Here is a 24,922-nt window from a genome sequence, read left to right as displayed (position 1 = left end):
CTCCCCCAGTGACCTCAGACTTGCCGGGGGGAGGTGAGGGCATATCCATTGTGGTGAAGAAGGGGCAGATCTGGGCCTTCTGGAAGAACCACCTCAAACCTTCAATGGCTCCAAGAGGGCTTATCCCCCTCCACAGCCTTTGCTCTGCTCAGGCCTATGTGGTGGTAGCTGGACAAAGAGCTGCCTCCAGTGCTGGGTGCCCCTGTCCCGTCCCCAGCCATGAGGCCAGGCTGTTTGTGGGAGACAGAGAAGGAGACTGATCACAATAACAGCATCACTCTGGAATCTTTAGTTGTTGACAAAAACCACAAATGAAAAATTATTGACTCCTGGAACCAAACCAGGGGAGACAGGTGGCACCAGTTCCTGAGTCTATGTTAGCTGTTAGCCTCCTGGTGTTGCTGTAACAAATTGCCACAAACACAGTGGCTGAAAACAGCACACATTTATCATCATACAGTGTCTTTTTTTTTAGAGGCGGAGTCTTACTTTGTCTCCCTCAGTAGAATGCTGTAGCATCACAGCTCATAGCAACCCCCAGCTCTTGGGCTTAGGTGATTCTCTTGTCCCTGCCTCCCAAGTAGCTGGGACCACAGGCACCTGCCACAATGCCCGGCTATTTTTTTTTGTTACAGTTTGGCCAGGGCTAGGTATGGACCCGCCACCCTCAGTATATGGGGACAGTGCCCTACTCACTGAGCTACAGGCACCGCCCCATCTTACAGTTTCTGCAGGTAGGAAATCTGGGTCGGCTTGGCTTATTCTCTGCTCAGGATTTTATCAGGTGTCAGCCAGATGGGCCCATACTGGGAGTCCCAGGGAGACCCTCGTCCCAGGCTCTTCCACGTGCTTGCAGAATGCAGTTCCTTGAGGTTGAAGGACTAAGGTGTCTGTTTCCTTGCTGGTGTCAGCTGAGGGTTGCCCTTAGCTCTCTACATTTCGGAACCAATAAAGGTGGCCAAAGCCCTGTCATGCCCAGGATCTCTCTGGCTTTCTCTTTGGGAGCATATCTTCTGCCTTCAGCCAGAGAAAGTTCCTTGCCTTTCAGGGCTCATGTGATTAGATTGCACCCATTTCAATTCAGAATCATCTTCCAGTTTCAACGTTTCCAGTGTCATTGTAACCTGAATTACATGGGCAAAGGCACTTCTGCCCTGAGGTTCCAGGGATGAGAGTGCACACCTTTGAGGAAAGGACATTAATGTGCCTACTGCAGGGCTTCTGAAACCAGGATTCCAGCCCTGTTCAGATTCCTATTTTTCTGTTTTGCTTTTTACTGTTTTTGTTTTATTCTCCCCTCCTGCAGTGTAGGGCCCCAGGGTGCATGTGGCAAAGCATTTCCCTAATACATTCGGTAGCACCCCCAACTGGTCAGAGACCAGTCCCCTTTGAAAATCCCCAGGAAAGGCTCGGCGCCTGTGGCTCAAGTGGCTAAGGCACCAGCCACTTACACCTAAGGTGGCAGGTTTGAATCCAGCCCGGGCCCGCCAAACAACAATGACAGCTGCAACCAAAAAATAGCCAGGTGCTGTGGCAGGCACCTGTGGTCCCAGCTACTTGGGAGGCTGAGGCAGGAGACTCGCTTGAGCCCAGGAGTTGGAGGTTGCTGTGAGCTGTGATGACACAGCACTCTACCCAGGGAGATAGCTTGAGGCTCTGTCTCAGAAAAAAAAAAAAAGAAAATCCCTAGGAAAGGCCCTGACTGGCCTGAGTCAGGCCATAGGCCCATGTCTTTGGTGCAGGAGGGGGTGTAAGTTCCTCTGAGTGGCCCAGCCTGGATGACAGGCCACCCCAGAGGCTAGTGAGGTCTCCACTAAAAGAAGGGGAGGGGTGCTGGGTATAAAACCCAGAACTGATGTTGCGGTCATCATTTGTAATACCCCCATGTGAATTCACCTATGGGGCCTGTTGCTACAGGTACCCACAAGACCTCATTATTAATCCCAGTCTAGGTTGGGCATGGTGGCTCACACCTGTAATCCTAGCACTCTGGGAAGCCAAGGCAGGTGGATTGCCTGAGCTCAGGAGTTGGAGACCAGCCTGCGCAAGATTTAGAACCCCTCTCTAGAAATAGTCAGGTGTTGTGGTGGCCACCTATAGTCCTAGCTACTTGGGAGGCTGAGGCAAAAGAAACACTTGAACCCAAGAGTTTGAGGTTGCTGTGAGCTATAATGCTATGGCACTCTACTGAGGGTAACAAAATGAGACTCTGTCTCAAAAGAAAAAAAAAATCCCATTTCTAGGATGCCAGGTCCCAGCCCACCACCCTCTGGCCAGCTGACCTTTCTCTGTTTCTCTGAGCCTTAGTTGTCTCTGCTGTAAAATGGGGCTAATAATAACTTGTGTCTGGCCAGGCGAGTTTGGGTCACTGGGAAAGCAGCATATGTGAGGGGGATGTGTGTGAGCACACCTTTGACCAGGACCTAGGGTGGACTTCCGGGAATTACTCCTGAGTTCCTCCTGCTCTCTAGCCCACACTCAGTGGATTCACTCTCCAGGCAGCAAGACCATGGGCAGAGAGCTATTCAGTGAGCATAGTGGCAGCAGAGCTGCCCAGAGTGCACCTGGGCAGGGTCTGGTCCATGAAAAGGCAGCCATTCAGGATTGGCTTGGACAGGAGCCTGGTGATGAGAGACAGGGAGCCCTGTGCTCTGGAGAGGAAGGAGGGCTCCAAGCGGCCTTAGCCTGGCCAGCCTGGGAGGGTAGGCGGCTTACCAGGGAGGGGAGGTGCCAGAGAGGAAAGACTAGGCTAGTGTTTGAGGCCAAGGGGCTGAAAGGAGGCTGTGTGTACCCGTGCGGGCCGCCTGGCGGGCGGGATGTGAGTCATTGGTGGCCTGGAGGGAGGGTGCAGCCTGGGCCCAGCTGTCCAGGATGAGGGGCACAGTGCTCACCCTCGCTTCAATGTATGGCAGTGTGAGTTTGAACCGTGGGGCTGGGGCTTTGCAGACCTACTCGGGCTGCCCAAGGCTGCCTGGGGCGGGCACACCCTGTCATCCTCCCAATATGGCCGAAGCAAGACTGCCCCTCCTCCCTGCCAGGGTTTCCTCCAGGAAGCTAATGATGACAATTCATTCCCTCAGTAGTTCAGCTGGAGGGCCTCAGTGCCACTGTCGTGCTGCCACCCAGGAAACGGGAAGCCCTGTCCCTGCTCTCAGTTGTGCCCAGTGTGCGGGGCAGGTGGAGGAGGGACAGACAGGACTGATGCCAGCCATGGAGGAAAGACCCTACCCCTCAAATGGAGGAGCCATTTGAGATGGGTTTTAAAAGATGAGCAGGTGTTCACTCAGTGCAGACAGAAGAGTGGGGGAAGCACATCTTAGAAGGAAGCTGGGATGGAGGTGAAGGGGAGACAGCCAAGATTGCTGGTGAGGGGGTGATGGTTCTGTGGCTGTGGGCAGGGTTGAGGGGTTACAGACTTCAGGGCCTGGGAAGGATCAAAAAAGGCTGCTCATGGCTGTAAGAGGGACTTGCCTGGTCCTGAGCTCACTCCCAAGGGCCTGCCAGCTGGGGTTTCACTGGCAGCAGATGAGCTGGTTGAGATAAGCCCCTCCCACCTGGGAAAAGGATCAGGTATGTGTGTGTGTGTGTGTGTGGTATGTGTGTGTGTGTGTGCCTGGCTGTGTGAGTCTGCAGGCTTTTGCCAATGTACCCATGTGAGTGTGCATGGATGAGGTCACGTGTCTCGGTGCATGCTACCATATGTGTCTGTATATCTAACCTCTATGTACAGGTGGTGTGTGTGTTGTATGTCCCTGGGTGTGTGTGGACTACATGTGTGCCTCTGTGATTCTGTATGTTTGCATGTGAGTGTTTGACTATATATATGTGTATGTCTGTGTGAGTGTGGGGTGCAACCTAGCCACTTGTGTCCAGGTCACACCACCGGGGAGCACTGGCCCCTCCTTCCAGCCCTCTCTGCTGGGCTCCTCAGCCTCTTTGAACACTGGCTGCCCAGCACCACCCCCTCCTGCCTGGCTCCAAGACTCACAAAGCTATGAGTGGCCTCAGCTGCCCCCAGATTAGCTAGCTGGTTCCCAGGGACAGGAAAGGGGTCAGAGAACTGCCCAGCCCAGAAGGAACAGTGCCCACCCTCTGCTAGCAAGCCTGAGGGCTCTTCCCACCCCAGGGGAAAGAAGGGATGGTCAGGCGGGGTGTGATGGCTCATGCCTATAATCCTAACACTCTGGGAGGCTAAGGCAGGTGAATTGCCTGAGCTCAGGAGTTTGAAACCAGCCTAGGCTTGGCGCCTGTGGCTCAAGTGGCTAAGGCACCAGCCACATACACCTAAGGTGGCGGGTTCTATTTCAGCCCAGGCCCACCAAACAACAATGATGGCTGCAACCAAAAAATAGCCGGGCGTTGTGGCAGGAGCCTGTGGTCTCAGCTACTTGAGAGGCAGAGGCAGGAGACTCGCTTGAGCCCAAGACTTGGAGGTTGCTATGAGCTGTGATGCCATAGCACTCTACCCAGGGGGACAGCTTGAGGCTCTGTCTCAGAAAAAAAAAGAAACCAGCCTAAGCAAAAGTAAGACCCTGTCTCTACTAAAAATAGAAAAAACTAGCTAGGCATTGTAGTGAGCACCCGTAGCCCCAGCTACTTGGAAACTAAGGCAAGAGATTGCTTGAGCCCAAGAGTTTGAGGTTGCTGTGAGCTATGAAGCCATGGCACTCTACCCAGGGTAGGAGAGTGAGACTCTGTCTCCTTACAAAAAAACAAAAAAAGAGGGTGGCACCTGTAGCTTAAGAGGCTAAGGTATCAGCCATATACATCAGAGCTGGTGGGTTCGAATTCAATCCAGGCCTGCCAAACAATGACAATTACCACCAAAAAATAGCTGAGTGTTGTGGCAAGCACCTGTAGTCCCAGCTACTCGGAGGCTGAGGCAGAAAAATCGCTTAAGCCCAGGAGTTTGAGGCCATTGTGCCCAGTTATCTCCTGCACCACATGGAAGAAGCCTGTGGACCACAGGAAAGAGTCAGGGATGGGCAGACTGGGGCAGGGGTGTCCTGTGGCTATATGAGCTAACAAATGTCTTTTGTTCAAGCTATTTTGAGTCAGATTGCTGTAACTTGCAACCAGAAGAGTCTTGGGCCACTCCTGCCTGAGCCATTCACCTGGGTTTCCAGGGTGCCAGATCCACCCATGCCTGGCCTTCTACATGCCTCATTGTCCCGTCCCACCCCCTGTCAGCTTTCTCAGATCCCACAAGGAGTCCGTGACACCTCCCGCACTCTTCTCATGTTCCTAAACCCACTTCTGCTTCCTCAACTGTCACCTACTTCAGTGGGAAAGTTGAACTTCCTCAACTCTCCTCTTCTCTGGCCCCAATTTCCTCCAGATCTGCTTCCCCATCTCTTCTTCCCCCACACACACACTCATGGGGAAAGAGTGAGAACCTTTGGGAGAATACAGTCTCCTGGGCTCCATCAGCCTCTCTGCAGGCAGGCCCTGGAATCGGCATCTTGAACACCTGCACAGGTGTGGCAATGCTGTCTTCTTGCTTGATGCTTTATTCGGCAGCACTGGGCCACAGAGGGCGACCCAGGTTCCTCCTGTACTAGGATGCTTGCTTCTGGAAGGATCCTATGTGGGACTTTTTTAAACTTCCTCCCATTTTCAGCTCAGATCCTTGTGATCTGTGCTTCTTTTGTGCCTAGTCTTCTCTTGGTTGAGGGGATTTCCCACACTCCAAACCAGACCACCAGTTTGTTTGTTTGTTTTTGAGACAGAGTCTCATTTTGTCACCCTTGGTAGAGTGCTGTGGCATCATAGCTCACAGCAACCTCAAACTCTTGGGCTTTAGAGATCCTCTTGCCTCAGCTTCCCAAGTAGCTGGGACTATAGGCACCCACCATAATGCCCAACAAGACAGGGTCCTGTTCTTGCTCAGGCTCATCTCAAACCTGTGAGCTCAGACAATCCATCTGCCTCAGCCTCCCAGAGTTCCAGGACTACAGATGTGAGCCATCACATCCGGCCAACCACCCAGGCTTGGAAGACATGGTTGTCTTCTTCCTCCTAGACTCTCCCATCCCTCATCTCCTGCTGGCTCCAACCTGCTTCCTCCTCCTCTTCCCACCCTTGAAAGGGAGGTCCCATCCTACAGGGAAATGTGTTCCCCTCTCTTCATCCTCCATTCCATTTCCCTGGCTCCAGACCCAGGTCCTGCCCCAGCACTGGTCTGTGCGGTGGTCCTTAACTCAGAAGCTTTGGGGAGCCTCCAGGCCTCCTCAACACTGCCCTACAAGATGGGATGAGTTCTCTGTAGTGAATGTTGGTGGCCTCTGAGGGCGAGAGGCAGTTGAAAACAGTAGGTCTTACCCCCACACTTTCTCATCAGGTATATGTTACAATGAAGTCAAGTCTCTACCCCACTGAAGATGGCTTTTAGCACAAAGTACAAAAACAGACATTCCCCCCAGGCCACGAGCCCAGGGAAGACCCACCCCACTCTGCCCTTTCAAGAAATCTCTCAGCGTAAATTCAAGGACATACTGACCATCCACTCTGGTGAAATCATTATGTGGGAGGGCCCATGGCCACCCAGAGAAAGAAAGTTCTAGACCCAGGGGTACCCTGCTAGGTTGCTGGACTCATTCAGGCATAAACAGAGGGGACTTGCAGTGTTTCTTGCCAGGCTCATATCTCCAGGGACACTCCTTCCACTAAAGACAATGATTTCTGATGCTTCAGTGCTAATTCACAGATTCCCTGCTGTGAGTGTAGATAGCCACATTTGAAGCATTGGCTGTGGCTGCCCCTGGAGTGTAGGCTTCTGCTCAAGGTCTTTCAGACACTAAAATTAATGCACACGCTCACAGAGCATAACGTCACAGGATGTGCTGAAGTGATTATAGCCCACTGACTTTCTACCTCTCTGCCAGATGCTCAAGCTTCCTCATTATCTGCTTTCAAGGGTCCTCTGGGCCAAGTCAGCCCCCACCTTGTCCCAGTGCATCCTCTGGCTGGTCAGAGGACTTCTCACTCCAAGCCAACCCAGGTCTCTGCAAGCTCTTGTCCCTGGCAAAAGCCTGGGCTGTGGTCACCAATAGGGCGATTCTGCAGGGTTAAGGGGGCAGGGCAGGGATGAGGTGGGGGAAGGGGGCACTTCTTTGGATCCTCCCACATCTCAGCTCACTAAGCTCCCTCTTCCAGAGCGGCAACCCGAAGCACCCAGACAGTAACCTTGTGACAAGGACACAAAACCCACCTCCCTCAGACTACTCAGCTAGCTCATCCTTCTCTTCCCCACACCCCCAGCCTCCTTCTGGATCTGTGACTTCCATCCACCTCTGGGCTCTGCCTGCAGTCAGAGCAGGGGGCAGATTCCAGCACTGACCTGTCTTCCTGCTGAAGGCCTGATCAACCTCCCCAGGAATCTGCTGGGCTCTGCCCTCAGGGCTGGGACAGGTGGCGCCAGCTGGATTGGGGGGTAGGCAGGGTTACTCTGCCAGCCAGAGTCTGGCCAGGCTCCCACACTCCCCACCCCCACCCCACCATGGGAACTCGTCATTCATTTTCCCATTCTGAGTTCCACCTAGCACAGATCAAATGATTCTGTGATGACAACCTGTTCATCTGAATTGACCAGAGTCCACTGGTAAACCACTCCACTGACCTTGGGCAACTCCCCTCCATTACTGCCTCCTTGAGCATTGTAGTTCTGGGGCCTTGTGAATAAGGCAAATACTGATCATAACATCACTAGCAGCTGCCGATGATGCTCAGTGGGAAGGGGACACTGGTGTACGTGCTTCATATGCGTCATCTCACATGACCCTGGGCTGGCAGGAAACTGAGGTCTCAAGGGGATAAACCACCTGCCCCTAGTGACATCCAGGAAATGCAGCGCCCAGGTCCAACCCTAAACACAGACTCAAAACCCCTTCCCAGGGACAAAACCCCTTCCCTGTGTCTGCCCCTCAATGGGCGCCTAAGAAGACCCCACAGGACTCAGGTCAAAGGTCAGTGGTGAGGCCAGGTGGGATCTTCTCTGAAGGATCCCTTGTGCAAAGCCAGGAGAGTCTCCACAGCCCTTCCTCAAGGCCATACTTGCAGGATAAAAGGGGACAACCCAGAAGCCTGGGCAGTGGAGTGAAGGTGCTCTGTGGGAATGAGTGTCCAGGGTTGATCTGGGAAGAAAGGGGCCATAGGCACCTCAGGGGGTGTGGATGGCCCTCAGTGGCAGGCAGCTAGGCCAGCAAGTCCCTTACCTGCTCTGGGACTTTAGGAGGGCCACTGCAAAGGGCTCTGTCCCCAGGGTTCAGCTCAGGAATTCTCTGAATCACATTCTGTAATTGGTGCTTACAACATCCCAGAACATTCTATTGCACCTTAAGTTTTTCCTTCCCCTTCAGAGGGACTTTAAGCCTTACAGAATGGTCTGAAGGAGCTTCTCACCCCAGCATCAGGGTTATAGGACCTACTAGGGCCACCTTGTGTGCCCCTGGGCAGGAAAGGGAGTCCCTGTCGCTGCTGTACCTGGGAAAGGGCTTGAGGAAGGGCTCAGGGCCCACTCTCACCCCAGGCAGGCCTCCTGGATTTGCTTCCAACTAGGGGCCAGCTGCTCACTAAGCTCAGTGGGCTGTCCCCTGTCTGCACCCCATTTCCTCCTTTGTAAGGTAGGAATAATAATAGTACATGCCTCTAGGATTAAGTGAGTCATTCATGCACGGGCCTAGAACAAGGCTGGGCATACTGTAACCACTCAGTCAATGGTTAGCTGTTATGATTGGACCATAAGATGCTTCCGTTTCAGCTTTCTGGGCACTTTTTTTTAAAGCCAGCTAGCATTCTGTTGCCTAGACTAGAGTGCTATGGCATCAGGCTAGCTTACAGCAACTTCTAACTACTGGGTTTGATCAATCCTCCTGTCTCAGCCTCCCAAGTAGGTGGGACTACAAGTGGCCAGCTAGTTTTTCTATTTTTATTTCTTTTATTAAATTAATTTTTTTTTGAGACAGAGTCTCACTATGTCGCCCTTGGTAGAGTGCTGTGGCATCACAACTCACAACCTCAAACTCTTGGGCTTAAGTGATTCTCTTGCCTCAGGCTCCCAAGCAGCTGGGACTACAGGTGCCCATCACAATGCCCAGCTATTTTTTGGTTGCAGTTGTCATTGTTGTCTGGCAGGCCTGGCCTGGGTTCAAACCTACCAGCTCCAGTGTATGTGGCTGGTACCCTAGCCACTGAGCTACAGGCGCCCTGCCAATTTTTCTATTTTTAGTAGAGACAGGGTCTCTCTGTTGCTCAGGCTGGTCTTGAACTCCTGAGCTCAAGCGATACTCCCCCCTGGACCTCCCAGAATGCTAGGATTACAGGTGTGAGCTAGCACACCCAATTCTATGGGCATTTTTTAGGTCTTACTGGGTGCTCAGCCCTGAGATTTCAACATGCAACAAGACCAGAACAATCTGAATGACAGCAAATAGGGCAAAGGCTTTTTACTTGCTGGAGACTCGCAAAGTCACTTAGATGGGACTCTGCTTGAGCCGAATGTCCCCTCCATGTTCGATGTCTAGGTGCACCCCACACACACAGTAGGTGAACCTGGCACCCCATACATTAATAAAGACTTGGGGACACAAAGGGCTTTGAATGAAATGTTTTTTGGTGGATGAAAAGAAAGGAGATTGGGCTGGGGCAAACAGGCTGCTGGTGTGGAAGCCTTCAGAGTGGAGGAAGTCACCGGTGGGGACGCTCTGTCCACAGCCCCCTAGAAGTCAGAACCTGGCCAGAGGGGAAATGAACGGTGTTCGGGCTCCGCGCCGTTCAAGAGGGGCCGATCCCCGGAGAAGGTTCCACGGGGATGGGGACAGGCGTTCCGGGGGGAGGACGTGAACCTCGAGGTCTCCAAGGTGCCGCGTCCGCACCTCGCGTTCTGGCTCCGCGAGCCAGCAGAGCCTCGGGTTCCGCCTCGGAGAAATGGGGTGGTTCCCGGCCGTCGGCAGCGGGGAGGGCCGAGGGCGCCGAAGGGGTTAAGGCACCTGGGCCGCCGCCGCCCCTGCCGCCCCTCCCCCCGCCGCCGGGAGGAGGAAAGTAGCCGCGGGGGCGCGGCCCGGCCTCTGCCCCCACCAGCCGCCAGCCGGCCGTCCAGAGCCGCGGCGCCCAGAGCTGCGAGCCGCGCGCCCCGCTCCGCCGTGCGGCCCGGGCCGCCATGTCTCTGTGGTGAGTAGGGGGCCGCGGCGCGGCCGGGGGCGCCGGGCCGGCCTCAGTTTCCCGGGGCTGGGCGGGCTCGCGCGGCGGCGGCAGGAGATGCCCGAACGCGCGCGGGCGGGCGGCGGGCTGGGCTCGGTCTCAAGCTTCCCAGATCCCGCTCCAGGACCCCGGCGGCGGCTGGGACTCGAAGTCTCGGAGGCAGCCGTGTCCCATCCCCATTCTGGCCGAGTTCGGGGACTCCCAGAGGCCTTCTGTTTCCCGGCGACCCTCTACTCTTCCCCGGGGTTCTCCTTCTCCGAGGTTCTGGCCACCGCCCAACAGGGCCCCTAGACCCCCTGCCGGGGTTTCTCTTACAGATGGGTGGGCGGGCGCAGGTGGACGTGCGGGCTGCCGAGGGGCTAGCCCCTGGGAGCACCCCCCGACCTGCCCGCCCGGCCTCCCGAACTGGGGCGGAGGACTTCTCCGGACCCCCCAGGACTGGAGGGCTGGAGCCTGAGTATTGAGCTCCCCTCCCCAGGAGGGTCGGGCCTGAGGTCACACCCCCAGACTGCACCTGAGGTGACCCTTTCTTTCTTTCTTTCTTTTTTTTTTTTTTTGAGACAGAGCCTCAAGCTATCCCCCTGGGTAGAGTGCTGTGGCTTCACAGCTCACAGCAACCTCCAACTCCTGGGCTCAAGCGAGTCTCCTGCCTCAGCCTCCCAAGTAGCTGGGACCACAGGCGCCTGCCACAACGCCCGGCTATTTTTTGGTTGCAGCCGTCATTGTTGTTTGGCGGGTCGGGGCTGGATTCGAACCCGCCACCTTAGGTGTAAGTGGCTGGTGCCTTAGCCACTTGAGCCACAGGCGCCGAGCGGACCCTTTCTTTCTTGAGCCCCAAGCCTGGATACCTTGGGACTTTTAGTGGAAAAATGACACTAGGGACTCAGCCTTCATTCAACCTGGTTGCCTGGACCGACCCCCCCACCCCCAGGCCGCCCAGGAGTCTACCCTAGCTCCCTTTCTCTCTCCCTGACACCCTGTGCTTCCTGGCTTGGAGGTCAGGGCCATCCTACTAGGCCAACCCTTGGCCCTCAGCCCTCCAGGGCCACTCAGCTGACTTGCCCTTTTCTGTCAGCTCTCAGTCCCCTGTCTCCACATGGGGAGACTTAGGCATCCCCCACAGGGTGAGCAGAGGAGAGGAGACCTGTTATGGGAGGGCTGGGGTGGCACTTCTCCTGGCAAAGAGCTCTAATTTCTGCTTCAGAAATGAGTGTGTTGTGGATACCTGGGCCAGGAGGGTCCCTGGGAGTGGGACTCTGAATGTGTCTCCTCCTGGGGCAGTGGACTGGGACTTGATGTCTCCTGGTGGGATGTTAAGTGGGTGGAGGAAGTTAAGGTGCAGATAGGGGGCAGTAGTCATCTGGTGTGTGCTTACTCCATTTTTAGGCCTCTGTCAACCACAGGGCCGCTTGTTGGGTCCCAGGGTGGGAGGGGAGCGAGGGGAGGGAGGAGGACAGTCCTAGGCTCCAGTTTCTCCCCAACTTGTGGCTGCAGAGAGGGCAAAGCACCACCTCTGCCCCGCCCAGTGACCCAGGTTCAGTCACCTAATGATACCACTGCCTATAATTACTGAGGTTGTGCAGGGATGGAAAGCCAGTGGGGTGCCAGGGCAGGGAGCAGGGCAGAGGTATCTGCCTGAGGTACTGAGGGTGAGGTGACAGTGCCCACTGCCTGAGTGGTGCTTTATATAGCATTCCAGTGCTATGTTTTGGCTTTACTTGAGGGAAGAAATCACAGCTTGGAGAGGTTGAGACCCGGCTTAAGTCATTTAAAATGTAAGTGGCAGAGGCTGATTCCACAGTGATCCTTGAGAAGGGGTCAGGGTGGGAGGGGAAGCAGGACCCTGTCTGGCCACTCAAGGGCTCTGGGACTTGAGTCTGTGACCAAGTTCCTCTTGCTCTTCTGGGACCACCCAGCCTCTGCAGAAGGTGGCCAGAAGAGTCCTGGGCTCATCCTCTCATCTGTTCTTTCCCCCGCCCCATAGGAAGAAAACCATCTACAGGAGTGTGTGCCTTGCCCTGGTCCTGCTTGTGGCTGTGACAGTATTCCAGCGCAGTCTGACTCCCAGTCCGTTTCTGCAGGAGCACACGCTACCCACCCTGGGGCTAGAGAAGGACAGTGGACAATTGGTGAACTCCAACAACTTCTGGAAGAATAAGAAGGATGTGGACACCCCCACCCCCACAGCCTCACTGGGTCCCCAGGCTTGGGACGTGACCACCACTAACTGCTCAGCCAATATCAACGTGACCCACCAGCCCTGGTTCCAGGGCCTGGAGCCTCAGTTTCGGCAGTTTCTCTTGTATCGCCACTGCCGATACTTCCCCATGCTCCTGAACCACCCAGAGAAGTGCAGAGATGACGTCTACCTGCTGGTGGTTATCAAGTCGGTCATCACACAACATGACCGCCGCGAGGCCATCCGCCAGACCTGGGGCCGTGAGCAGGAGTCAGCAGGCAAGGGCCACGGTGCTGTGCGCACGCTGTTCCTGTTGGGCACGGCCTCCAAGCAGGAGGAGCGGACCCACTACCAGCAGCTGCTAGCCTACGAGGACCGCCTCTACAGCGATATCCTGCAGTGGGACTTTCTCGACACTTTCTTCAACTTGACCCTCAAGGAGATCCATTTCCTCAAGTGGCTTGACATCTACTGCCCCAATGTGCCCTTCGTCTTCAAAGGTGATGATGATGTCTTTGTCAACCCCACCAACCTGCTTGAATTTCTGGCTGACCGGAGGCCACAGGAGGACCTGTTCGTGGGTGATGTCCTGCAGCACGCACGGCCCATCCGCAGGAAGGATAACAAGTACTACATCCCCACAGCCCTGTACAGCAAGGCCAGCTACCCACCATATGCTGGTGGAGGTGGCTTCCTCATGGCTGGTGGTCTGGCCCGGCGCCTACACCATGCCTGTGACACAGTAGAACTCTACCCCATCGATGACGTCTTCCTAGGCATGTGCCTAGAGGTGCTGGGAGTGAGGCCCACAGCCCACGAGGGCTTCAAGACTTTTGGCATCTCTCGAAACCGCAATAGCCGCATGAACAAGGAGCCGTGCTTTTACCGCTCCATGCTAGTTGTGCACAAGCTGATGCCTCCCGAGCTGCTGGCCATGTGGGGTCTGGTGCATGGCAACCTTACCTGTTCCCGCAAGCTCCAGGTGCTCTGACCCCAGCCAGGCCACCAGGACAGGCCAGGGCTCACTCTTCTGAGTCCCCAAGGTATTGAGGCTGGAGCCGCAGTGCCTAGGTAGATCCCTTGGTCCCTTCAGGGAGGTGGAAGGGTGGGCCCTACATGCCACTGGGTGTGGTGGGGTGCAGGTAGCCAAAGAGGGGTCTCCCTGTGCAGATAATTCCCAGAAAATAAGGCCCGGGGACAGTTGGAGCTACCAGACTGGAAGTCCCCCAAGGAGCAAGGACACAGGCCCTGCAGCCTTCCTGACCTGGGCCTCTGACCCAGGCTGAGGCCTGGTGCCCTCTGAAGGAATCCTGTGCTCAGGTACCAGAGCTAGGTCTGGCTCCAGGCATCTGGGGCTGCCCTTGCTTTTACAGGCAAGAGTGTCCTTCTGTGAAATGCCTCAGTCTCCCCAGGGACCAAGTGAATCTTTCAGGAGAAGCTCAACCCTGTGCAGGCTCACAGGTGTCCCCCGCATTCCATGCCCCAAAGTCTCGAGGGCACCTCAGTAGGCTCTCCTCATGCTCTAGGCCTTTTTGGAGTCTGTTCAGCCTCTGCTTCTAGGAACTGGCCTACTGGCTGTATCCTCTAAGGTCTGGAAGCGAGACCAGCCTCTCTGACTACCTCAGTGTGCCTCAGAACCTCTGTGTGGGCCACACCCCACCCCTGACAGGGCACAAGAGCAGCGCCCCTGCCCCCCAATGTCACAGTGCTATCTGACTCCAGCCGAAGCTGAGGTCCCTCCTGCAGCCCTACTGAGGCCTGGCTGGAAAGCTGCCTGTTTGGCCCTGGAAGTGGACATTTCTCTATTACTGTGAAGTTTTATTTATGAAGAATTTGGAGGGAGAAGGCTCCAGACCTCAGGAGGTGATGGTGTTCTTCCAGCCCACCCCTTCCTCTCCCTTACTCCAGCTGCCCCCTAGCACCCAGGCCCTTCAAAATCCCCCCACCCTCTGAGCCTTCCCTAACTGCTTCTCCAGGGCCTGGCAGGCCAGTGTTTGTCCCTGTGAAGGGGTGGCTTGGGCCCATGGGTTGGGTGCAGAAGGATGCTACGTCCTACCTCAGGCTGGAGTCACCTGGTAAAGATGGAGGGATTAACTATTTTCTCAATAAAATGGGACTGGATTTTTTTCTAGTGTGAAACTTCCTGTTACAGCTCCATCACAGCGCCTGCCGGGGGCCCAGGTTGCCAGAGGTTTCTAAAGACAGTTTGTTCCTTATTCTTGGCTGGTGGGTGCAAAAGGACTCTTTGAAGGGATTTAGAGGGAGGTGAGTGCTAGGATTAAAGTGGGGTAGCAGGAGAGAGACCTGTGAGCTAACAGGGCATCCAGCTACTCCCTGCAGCTGAGGTCAAGCTCAAATGTGAGGCAGTGCCTTCCCACTCTTGTCAAGGGCAAGGCCAGAGTTGTCCACAAGGCTAATATTTCACTGGGTAGGATTAGGTGGGGAGCTTCAGGAGTTGGTGGGCTCCCTGATGCCCCTTTAGTGAAATTGGAGTCATTGAAAACAGGCTCCATGGGGCCTAGAGCTGAGGGTTCCTGCCCTATGTGAGGGCCCTTGGCCTGAGCTGCTTACATCCAAGGGAAGGCAGTTAACCCAGGAGGACAGTCACTGGTGTGGTACTAAGCAAACCAGCAGCTCTCTGCCTGCACCCAGCTTGGGGGCATCCCAAAGGGGGGTCAGATGCAGGCCTGTCCTGGGCCTACCTGCCTGGTGTAAACCCTGGGAAAGGAGAAAGGGATGGTGCTGCTGTTATTTCTCCCTCCCTAGCATGGTCTTCCCACAGCTCCCTCTTAGTCAACACAATTTGCAGAGCTTAGTGCAAAATGAAAATGCAGGACCCTGATTCTAAAACAATATTAAGAATTTTAGGCTGGGCATGGTGGCTCATACCTGTAATCCTAGCACTGTGGAAGGTTAGCTCAGGTGTTCTGAGACCAGCCTGAACAAGAGTGAGACCCCATCTTGAATAAAAGAAAAAGATACTACAAATTTCAAGATTATAATAACAGAGCATAAAACCAAGTTCAGGGTACTTCCGAGCGGCCCTGCTTATTTATCACTCATCCACAGAAGCCAAGCCCTGGCTGGGTGTGGTGGCTCATACCTATAATCCTAGCACTCTGGGAGGCTGAGGCAGGTGGACTGCCTAAGCTCAGGAGTTTGAGACCAGCTTGAGCCAGAGCAAGACCTCATCACTAAAAAAAAAAAATAGCCAGGTGTTGTGGCGGATGCCTGTAGTCTCAGCTACCTGGGAGGCTGAGGAGGATCCCTTAAGCCCAAGAGTTTGAGGTTTCCGTGGCTATAATACCACAGCACTCTACCGAAGGCAACAAAGTGAGACTATCTCAAAAAAAAAGAAGAAGAAGAAGCCAGGTCCTGCCATAGGCTACAGAGAGCAAAGTGCCCCAGAGCCTCTGTTTGCCCAGAGCTCACAATCTAGTGATGGAAAAAAACAACCAAAGAATACCCAGGAGAAGGGTGGAAGGGCTGCTGGACACAGGCTGTTATCAGGCCATCTGGGTTCAGGAGGGTCTTTGGATTTGATTCTAAATGCAGAAAGTCCAAGGAGAAGGAGCAGGGGTGGTAGTAATCAAAAGGCACAGAGAGACCAGTGACAGTTTGGCTCCTGAGCCCTTTCTCAGGTTCGGTCTGGATAGCTCCTGCTGGGCCCAGTGAATACAAAAGTCATTCCAGATGATTCAGGCATTTACAGTCTTGCTTCCTGGTAATGATATAACAATTACTATTTGGCACTTTTGATATGCCTGTTACTGTGATAAGCAGTTAGGGCATATTATCAGTTTAACTCACTCAGGGTACAAATATGGAAATAATGGTTACATTTTAATTTTTCTCATTGATTACTCAAATCCATCACATGCCCTTCTTTTTTTCTTTTATTCTTTCTTTTGACATCAAGTGGTACCTTCTTTTTTTTTTTTTTTTTGAGACAGAGTCTTACTTTTTTGCCCTTGGTAGAGTGCCCTGGCATCATAACTCACAGCAACCTCAAACTCTCCGGCTCAAACAATCCTTTTTGCCTCAGCCTCCTGAGTAGCTAGGACTACTGTCACCCACCACAACGCCTGGCTATTTTTAGAGACCGGGTCTCATTCTTGCTTAGGCTGGTCTCTTGAACTCCTGACATCAAGCAATCCACACACCTCAGTCTCCCAGAGTGCTAGGATTACAGGCGTGACCCACTGCGTCCAGCCCATCATGTGCCCTTCTTGACAAAAAAATCCAACATGACCCTCTTGGACCCCACTCACTCTCAAACTGACCAAGAACCTCAGGGGTTTCCCTAGTCCAAAGAATATTCTCTGGAGGTGACTCTGAACAGGCATCTCCAGTTGTTTCATCTCTCTCCACATAGTGGCGCTGTTGAACACTAGGCCCGCACAGTCTTAGGTGCTACGTTCACTGTGCGGCTGCTGTGGAGCCTGTGAATCCTTTCAGTCACCCTCACAAGCTCAGCGATCTTTCCCTTAAGAGCAGCACCATACTAAGGGTGCTAAGTCTGGGGGGTCCCAGTCAGCTACATAGTCTGCTGGGGAACTCACAAACTACTTAGGTTCTCTCTATCCTAGTGAAGCAACATTCCAGGCATTCCCTGACAGAAGATTTTAGTTAGTCCCCAACCTGATTGGGGGGAATAGTTTAGGAGGATTGGGTCTTAACTCTCCTCCTGAAAGTCCCTGGCTTTGCAAAATGGTTTGCCTTCCCCCCTGCAACCAGCTCTACATTCCAAGGGGCCTTGAGAAGGGGCAGTCTTTGTCAGCCCTAGAAATGGCCAGTTCCACTCTTCCCTTGGGGCAATAGGTGCCTCCTCCACCACATTTACATAACTAAAGGAGACCACTCAAAGAATTCTCTTCTCAAAGAAAGCCTGTTCTTAGTTGACTTCCTCTGTGCACCTAAACTGAGAAGGAGCTGGGGGAAGCCTCTGAAATCCTGTTATACACCAAGTTCAAAGAAAGAAATGGAGGTCCCCGAGAGAAGGAAGGATCCCACAGCTATTGTGTGACAGACACCATTTGAACTCTGTGCCCCGCACTCCAAACTCCCAGACCTTACTGTTTCCCAAGAGCTTCCAGCCTCCCTTTTTCCTTACAGTGACTTAGTAATAAACGTGTTTGTATGAAAGCCCAGGGAATAGGAAAATGTTACGTGCAATGAGTGACTGAAATTTTGGTGTTTTAGGGAGAGCCCTGCATTATTAGCACTGTAAGAGGTGAATTTCCAGATAGTTATTTGAACTATCGTGAAGAAAAACTTTTCCATGCCAATAAAACACTACACACTGTCTAAAGCACAGCCCGGAGCTGAGTGCTTCCAGCCAGGTCTTCGTGCTGGAGCTGTTTTGTGCCTCTTTTGCAGGTTCTGAAGGCTTTGCAAATTGTCTTGTCAGATGGAGCCTCTTATTGATTGACTCCCCCTCCCTCCATGGAAAAACCAGTTTGCCTCCATTTGCAATTCAATTCCTTCCCTCCGTATAAATCTGTGCATTTTGATATCTCCTTTGAACTGGTTATAGTATCTGTCTTGCCCTCCTGTGAGTAAAATAAGTCTCACACATGCTCAGTTTTGTATCTGTACGTGGATCATGAATTTACCTTTTTTATGAAAACTATTTTTTACCAACTGCATTTATATTAAATGAGCACAGATACATTAAGAAGTAAAATACAATTTTTGCATTTATTTCTAATACAAAACTGAATCAAACCATAGAGCTCAGTTCTTTCCGGGAGGGTTCAATGACCCTGCCCATCTGAAAAGCACCCCTCCACCCAGGGAACTTTGAGAAAATATTGGGTCCCTAGTAGTGGTGGGCACAAACTGAAGTGTTTTTACAGCTCCTCGGGTGACTTGGCGAGCACCTGGCTGGGAGCTACAGACCAGGGCAGGCATTTATTGACCCTGCGTATAGTAGGTGACCTATCTCAAGTCACTTCGCCCTTTGTTTTCTCTCTTGGGACTGAATCCCTCAAGAATGCCCGGAATTCCTGACCCCGCCCCAGCCTGAGCAGCCCCAAGCAGCCCGGAGCAGCCCCTGCCAGGCTCTGCCTGCCCCCAGCAGCTCGTCGTTGCCAGACAGAAGGGAGTTGCCAGGTGGCACAGGCAGCCCAGGACCCATTGCAGAACTGGCCTTGAGCTATGCTGGGGGCAGTTGCGCTCGGCCGTCGAGGGCTGGGGGTGATCCAGGGGGGTGGATCCTAGGGGCCTATGGAAGAGTGGGGTAGGGGTGTCCCTGCGGTGAGGGGTGTATGCTCCAGGGAGCATCTCCAGTGGAGTGGCCGGCAAACTCCTGGACATGCTCAAAGGCGGTAGAATGAAGAGACTCGGGGTAAGAGGGAGGTCAGACTGGAGGGCAGGAAGAGCCCTGGCCCCTGCAATCCCAGGAGAGGTCTCTACCCAGGGAAGGATGCCCCCCAACTGCTACCTGTATGCTGGAGCAGGGTGGGGTGGGACCGTATGCACTGGTCATGTGAAATCTGGAACTTGCATTGCTGGTACCCATAGGCATCCTTTTATGGGAAGTCACTGTGTACAAGAATGCTCTACCTGATGGTTAACAGGTTTATTTCTTGTTAGTGAGATTCCAGGGCTTTCCTATTCTTTTCTTTGGGCTTATCTGTGTAAGGAAAGCTTTCTACCATAAACCTCTATCACTGAGATGAGATCTAAAGTTTAGAAGTTAGAAGTTTGCCAAGATCTGGACAGACACGGCATTCTTGGAAAGGAGTGAGGTGACCCTGGTGCCGGCCTAGCAGCCTCCATCAGAGAAAAAGAAATTGTTTTGTTTTGCTCTCCAAGGAGGTGAGTGCAGCCCCTTCAGGCTCATGAATCTTTGTGGCCAGCACACCCTCCCAGGCCAGGGGAGGTCAGAACTAAGGCCTCCTCAGATACCAGGAAATAGTTGCCTGTTGTAACTGCTGTAATACAATCTCATAGACAACAGAATAATCTATTTCCATAAATGCTAATATGTAAAGCCAACATTGGTTAGGATATGTTTGGTTTCAAGTGACATGAAATTCAGTTCCAACTGATTGAATCCTTCAAGGGGATTAGCTAACTCACAGGAGTGAAAGTCCAGGGATGCCTACCCCTGGGGTTGGTCCCACTCAGTGACGGGTCTGGGACAGAAATGTAAAATGGCCATCCACTTGCCTGAGCCACCTGGCAGGTAAGAGACGAGCTGAGATTGCTCTCAGGCAGCCTGGCAGCACATTATACACCCAACATGCGTGTAGGGTCTGGAGGACTTTGAGACAGGTCAGTAAAGAGCAGCTCATCCACCATAGCTACCTGCAATCAGCTAAAAATTAGACCAGCTGCTGGTTGGAAGGCCAGACCCGGATCAGGCAGCTGAGCTCCTGCAGGCCTAGCTGAACATTTCTTGCTAGATTTTGTTTTATGTACTTTGGAGCCATGTTGCTTAGCACTTAAGAAATAGAAGGTAGCTGCTAAAATGGACCTGCTGTAACGAGGACTTGTGAGCCATCGCGCATCACAGTAAGTCCAGCATCCTCCCAAATGTCCCTGAAAACGATGTATGTGATGTGGTCACTCCTGTAATTAGTTTATGTTATATGGCCTTAAAATAGGGAGAGTATGTGGATGGGCCTGATCTAATTCTATAAGCCCTTTAAAGCAGAGCGCTTTCTCCACCTGCTGGCAGAAGGAGAAGTCACAGAGACTTGAAGCAGAAGAATCTCACATGCCATTGCTGACGTGAAGATGGAGAGACCCAGTGACAAGGAATAAGGGCAGCTTCTAGAACCTGAGATCAGCTCCTGGCTGGCAGGCTCCAAGGAAATGGAAAGTTCAGACCCATAACTACAAGAAACTGAATTCTGCCAGTAACAAGAAGGGGCTTGGAAGGGGACCCTAAGTTCCAGAGGAGGACACAGCCAGCCAACATGCTGATTTCATCTTGCATGGGGAACCCAGCCATGCTGCACTGGTCTTCTGACCTACAGAACTATGGCAGGCCGGGCATGTGGCCCATGCCTATAATCCTAGCATTTGGGAGGCCAAGGCAGGTGGATTGCCTGAGCTCACAGGTTCCAGACCAGCCTGAGCCAGAACAAGACCTCGTCTCAAAAGATAGTCAGGGGTTGTGGTGGGCGCCTATAGTCCCAGCTACTCCAAAGGCTGAGGTAAGAGAATTGCTTGAGCCCAAGAGTTTGAGGTTGCTGTGAGCTGTGTCACCACAGCACTTTACTGAGGGTGGCAAAGTGAGACTCTATCTCAAAAAAAAAAAAAAATTATAGCAAAATAAATGGATGTTGTATGAAAAAGAAAGAACTAAAATGCTCAGCAAAAATGTTAACAGTACAAAGAAATATTACCAGAAACACAAATGTATAGAGTCTTTAGCATACTATTTAATCAGCCTAGAAGAGGTTCTTTTTGTTTTGTTTTGTTTTGTTTGAGACAGTCTCAAGCTGTTGCCCTGGGTAGAGTGCTATGGCATCACAGCTCACAGCAACCTCAAACTCTTGGGCTTAAGGGATCCTCCTCAGCCTCCTGAGTAACTGGGACTACAGGCAACCGCCACAATGCCCGGCTATTTTGTTGTTGCTGTTGTTGTTGTTGTTGCAGTTGTCATTGTTTTAGCTGGCCTGGACCAGGCTGAACCCACCAGCCTCGGTGTATGTGTCCAGCACCCTACCCACTGAGCTACGGGCACCGCCCCTAGAAGAATTTTAACTGACCAGAATTAAAGACACCAAAGACCCAGACACTACCATGAGTAAGACTGAATCAAAGATCTGTATTAAACTCTGTCCCACACAGCTTGTATCTTCTTTTTGTACATGAAATGTTTACTGCCAAAGCGTATTAAAAAGACACAACACATCAAGTATCCCCCAAGGTAGAAACTAGACCAGCCAACTCTATGTCCATTATATATATCGGATAAACCAGAAATTACCCACAAAGTAAACCAACCAACAAGAAAAATGACAACAATCCTAGACTCTTTCTTAACTAAATGTTGAGTCAAAGAGAAAATAAAAAGTATAATGGCTGATTGTTTTCAAATCTTGAATGCTACATAATTATATTTAAAGGAAGAACGTCAGTTTGCGTCAGGATGACTTCAAGGAGTGTTACTTGTTAGGCCTCCGCCCTAAAGCTGAACATTGTGAAACTTAACAACTTTAAGTACATTCATTGTTGTAAGAAAAAAAATTATATAAACTAATGAACTCAACATCTCAGGAAAAGAACTTTAAAGCAAACTAAAGCAAAACTAGAAAAAATAAATAATAAAGACATAAAGATGAAGGTCAAATTTAATGAATTTGAGGCTGGCTGTGGTGGCTCATGCCTAATCCTAGAGGATACCTGCGCTCAGGAGATGGAGATCAGCCCAAGCAAGATCAAGACTCATCTCTAGGTTGGCGCCTGTGGCTCAAGTGGCTAAGGCGCCAGCCACATACACTTAAGGTGGCGGGTTCGAATCCCCAGCCCGGGCCCGCCAAACAACAATGACGGCTGCAACCAAAAAAATGGCCAGGCGTTGTGGCGGGTGCCTGTGGTCCCAGCTACTTGGGAGGCTGAGGCAGGAGACTCGCTTGAGCCCAGGAGTTGGAGGTTGCTGTGAGCTGTGATGCTATGACACTCTACCCAGGGCAACAGCTTAAGGCTCTGTCTCAAAAAAGAAAGGGAGAGAAAACACAAATATAATTAGAAAGTTGAGGTAATTAATGCAGAAATGTAAAATTATGGAAATTATTTTTATTTATTTATTTAAGACAGAATCTTATTGTGTCACCCTTGGTAGAGTGCCATGGTGTCACAGATCACAGCAACCTCAAACTCTTGGGCTTAAGAGATTCTCTTGCCTCAGCCTCCCAAGTAGCTGGGACTATAGGCACCCACTACAACTCCCAGCTATATTTTTATTGCAGTTGTTTAGCTGGGCTGGGCTGGGTTCAAACCTGCCAACCTCGGTGTATGTGGCTGGCTCCGTAACCACTATACTACAGGCGCCAAGTCAAGGAAATTATTATTCTTTTTTTTTTGAGACAGTCTCAAGCTGTTCCCCTGGGTAGAGTGTTGTGGTATCACAGCTCACAGCAACCTCCAACTCCTGGGCTCAAGCCATTCTCCTGCCTCTGCCTCCCAAGTACCTGGGACTACAGGTGCCCGCCACAACTCCTGGCTATTTTTTGGTTGCAGCCGTCATTGTTGTTTGGCAGCCAGGCTGGATTTGAACCTGTAGCTCAGGTGTATGTGGCTGGTGCCTTAGCCACTTGAACCACAGGCACTGAGCTGGAAATTATTATTCTTTTTCTTTTTCTTTTTTTTTGGTAGTTTTTGGCTGGGGCCGAGTTTGAACCCGCCACCTCCGGTATATGGGGCTGGTGCTCTACTCCTTGAGCCACAGGTGCCGCCCAAGGGAAATTCTTCTTCTTCTTTTTTTTTTTTTTAGATGTATTCTTCTTTTTTTTTGCAGTTTTTGGCCAGGGCTGGGTTTGAACCCGCCCCCTCTGGCATATTGGGCTGGCACCCTACTCCTTTGAGCCACAGGCACCGCCCAGAAATTGTTACTCTTATACGAATTGTTTTTAAATCTTACTAAAGGTATACTTCAAATTAATAAACAAAAGGAATAGACTCAGAAAAGAAAACTCATGTACATAGTTGAGGAAGAGTTAGACAGTCACCTTCCCAGGGTCTCTGGAGACCATTTGGGCAGTAAGTTCTTTCAGACTCCCAAGACTCAATTTTGTTCCAGCCTATGCAGCCCATTTCTACTGTGGAAAAGAATGACAAGCTCTCCAACTTTTTTTCTTTTCTTTTTCTTTTTTTGAGAGTCTTGTTTTTCATTCTGGGTAAAGTACAATGGGGTCATCATAACGCATAGCAACCTCCAGCTCTTGGGCTTAAGCGATCCTCCTACTTCAGCCTTCCAGTAGCTGGGATTATATATAGTCAAGCACCAGCACACTTGGCTAATATATTTTTTCTAGTTTTGGTAGAGACTGGGTCTTGTTCAGGCTGGTTTTGAACTCCTGCACTCAAGCGATCTTCCTGCCTCAGCCTCCCAGAGTGTTAGGATTACAGGCATGAGCCACCATGCCCTGCCAATCCAATTCATTTTAGGAGGTGAATATAACCCTGATCCCAAACCCAGCAAGCAGAGCTCAGCTAAATTATCTTTGATTCTACAAATTACACACAGCCACAACCCATCTTTATCTCCCTCCCAGTCTTATAGTTCCCAGGTACTTGTGTCCCAAATGTCCCTAAATTGTATTGATCAGTAGTCCCCCTGTTAAGGGCAGGTTCAGCCTTCTCTTTTCAGAAAGATCCCTGTGACCTCCAGGGGTTTGTCTCCTAGGGGGATTCTCACCATGGCTGGACTTTGCTCAATACTGTCTGTCACTGTCATTAACTTTGCACAGGGCTCACTGCTGCTTATCCACTCCCTGTGCCTGCGCTGAGGCTGAGTGCCCTGGACCACCTGGGTTGCCCTGAGTAGCCCATGGGCATTGCAGACCAACTGTGGAGCAGAAGGCACCCTTGGGGCCCCTGCAGCATGCAGGACAAAAACTCTGCATCAGGTCTTTGCTGGGCCTTGGGGGTGGAGAGCAGACCACCCATCCCTTGCCCCACCAGCCCTGCCCCAAGTATCTCACCAGGCTCGTCCCAGCACCCAGGTGAGATTTCTCTCCTCCCTCTCATGTTGTATACTCTCACTGGGGGGATGGATTCCACAGGAGGTTGCTTGGGTCCCTAGGGGACTATGGTTTTGTTTGTTTGTTTTGAGACAGTGCCTTACTCCGTTGCCTTGGGTATAGTGTCATGGTATCAGACCTCATGGCAACCTCAGACTCTTGGGCTTGAGCAATCATTTGCCTCAGCCTCCGAGTGCTAGGACGACAGGTGCCCACCACAATGCCTGGCCTATTTTTCTATTTCGATTTTTATTTATTTATTTTTTGACTAGGAGCACAAGGTTTTATTTCCATATATTTTTCTATTTTTAGTAGAGACAGGGTCTTAATCTTGATCAGGATGGTCACAAACTCCCAAGCTCAAGTGATCCTCCTGCCTTGGCCTCCCAGAGTACTGGGATTACAAGTGTAAACCACTGTGCCTGGTTTAGGGAATATGTTTCTTTCTGTGTTACCAGAAAACTTCCTTCTGTTCACGTTGCAGTCACTGGTACCTGACAGAAACTCAACTCCAAACTAGCTCAAGGGGAAAAAAAAAAAACTTGCCACAAATGTAACTGAAATCCCTAAGCCTTCAGGCATGGCTGGGTCCAGGTGCTTACATGATTGTTCTTCATCCATAGGTCTTCTTTTCTCTGAATAGACTTGGTTCTCTAGCAGGCTTTGTCTCCAGGTGAGGGGATAAGTGGTTGCAGGCACCTCAGACTTACATTGTTTTTATAACTCATAGTCCTAAAAGAAAAAAAAAAGGAGTGTTTTTTCTAGTATCTCTGGCAAAATTTCAAAGGAAGGCTCTAATTTGACTGGCTTGGATCATGTATCCAAGCTTGAACCAGTGTCCATG

At 51.8% G+C, this 24,922-nt stretch overlaps 1 protein-coding gene across 1 annotated transcript; it reads left to right on the top strand.

The window, feature by feature from the left end:
- The first annotated feature begins 9,974 nt into the window (after positions 1–9,974).
- Positions 9,975–13,415, top strand: B3GNT7 (UDP-GlcNAc:betaGal beta-1,3-N-acetylglucosaminyltransferase 7). Its single transcript, XM_003784871.1, has 2 exons — positions 9,975–10,167; positions 12,182–13,415. Exons 1-2 carry the CDS (start codon positions 10,157–10,159, stop codon positions 13,365–13,367), a joined length of 1,197 nt encoding a protein of 398 aa, XP_003784919.1. The 5' UTR covers positions 9,975–10,156; the 3' UTR covers positions 13,368–13,415.
- The last annotated feature ends 11,507 nt before the right edge of the window (positions 13,416–24,922 follow it).

This window comes from Otolemur garnettii, unplaced genomic scaffold (assembly GCF_000181295.1).
Source record: "Otolemur garnettii isolate 467f Iridium unplaced genomic scaffold, OtoGar3 scaffold00013, whole genome shotgun sequence".
Taxonomy (NCBI): Eukaryota; Metazoa; Chordata; class Mammalia; order Primates; family Galagidae; genus Otolemur; species Otolemur garnettii.
The sequence above is the reverse complement of the archived record's forward strand: the minus strand, read 5'-3'. Positions and strand labels throughout refer to the sequence as shown.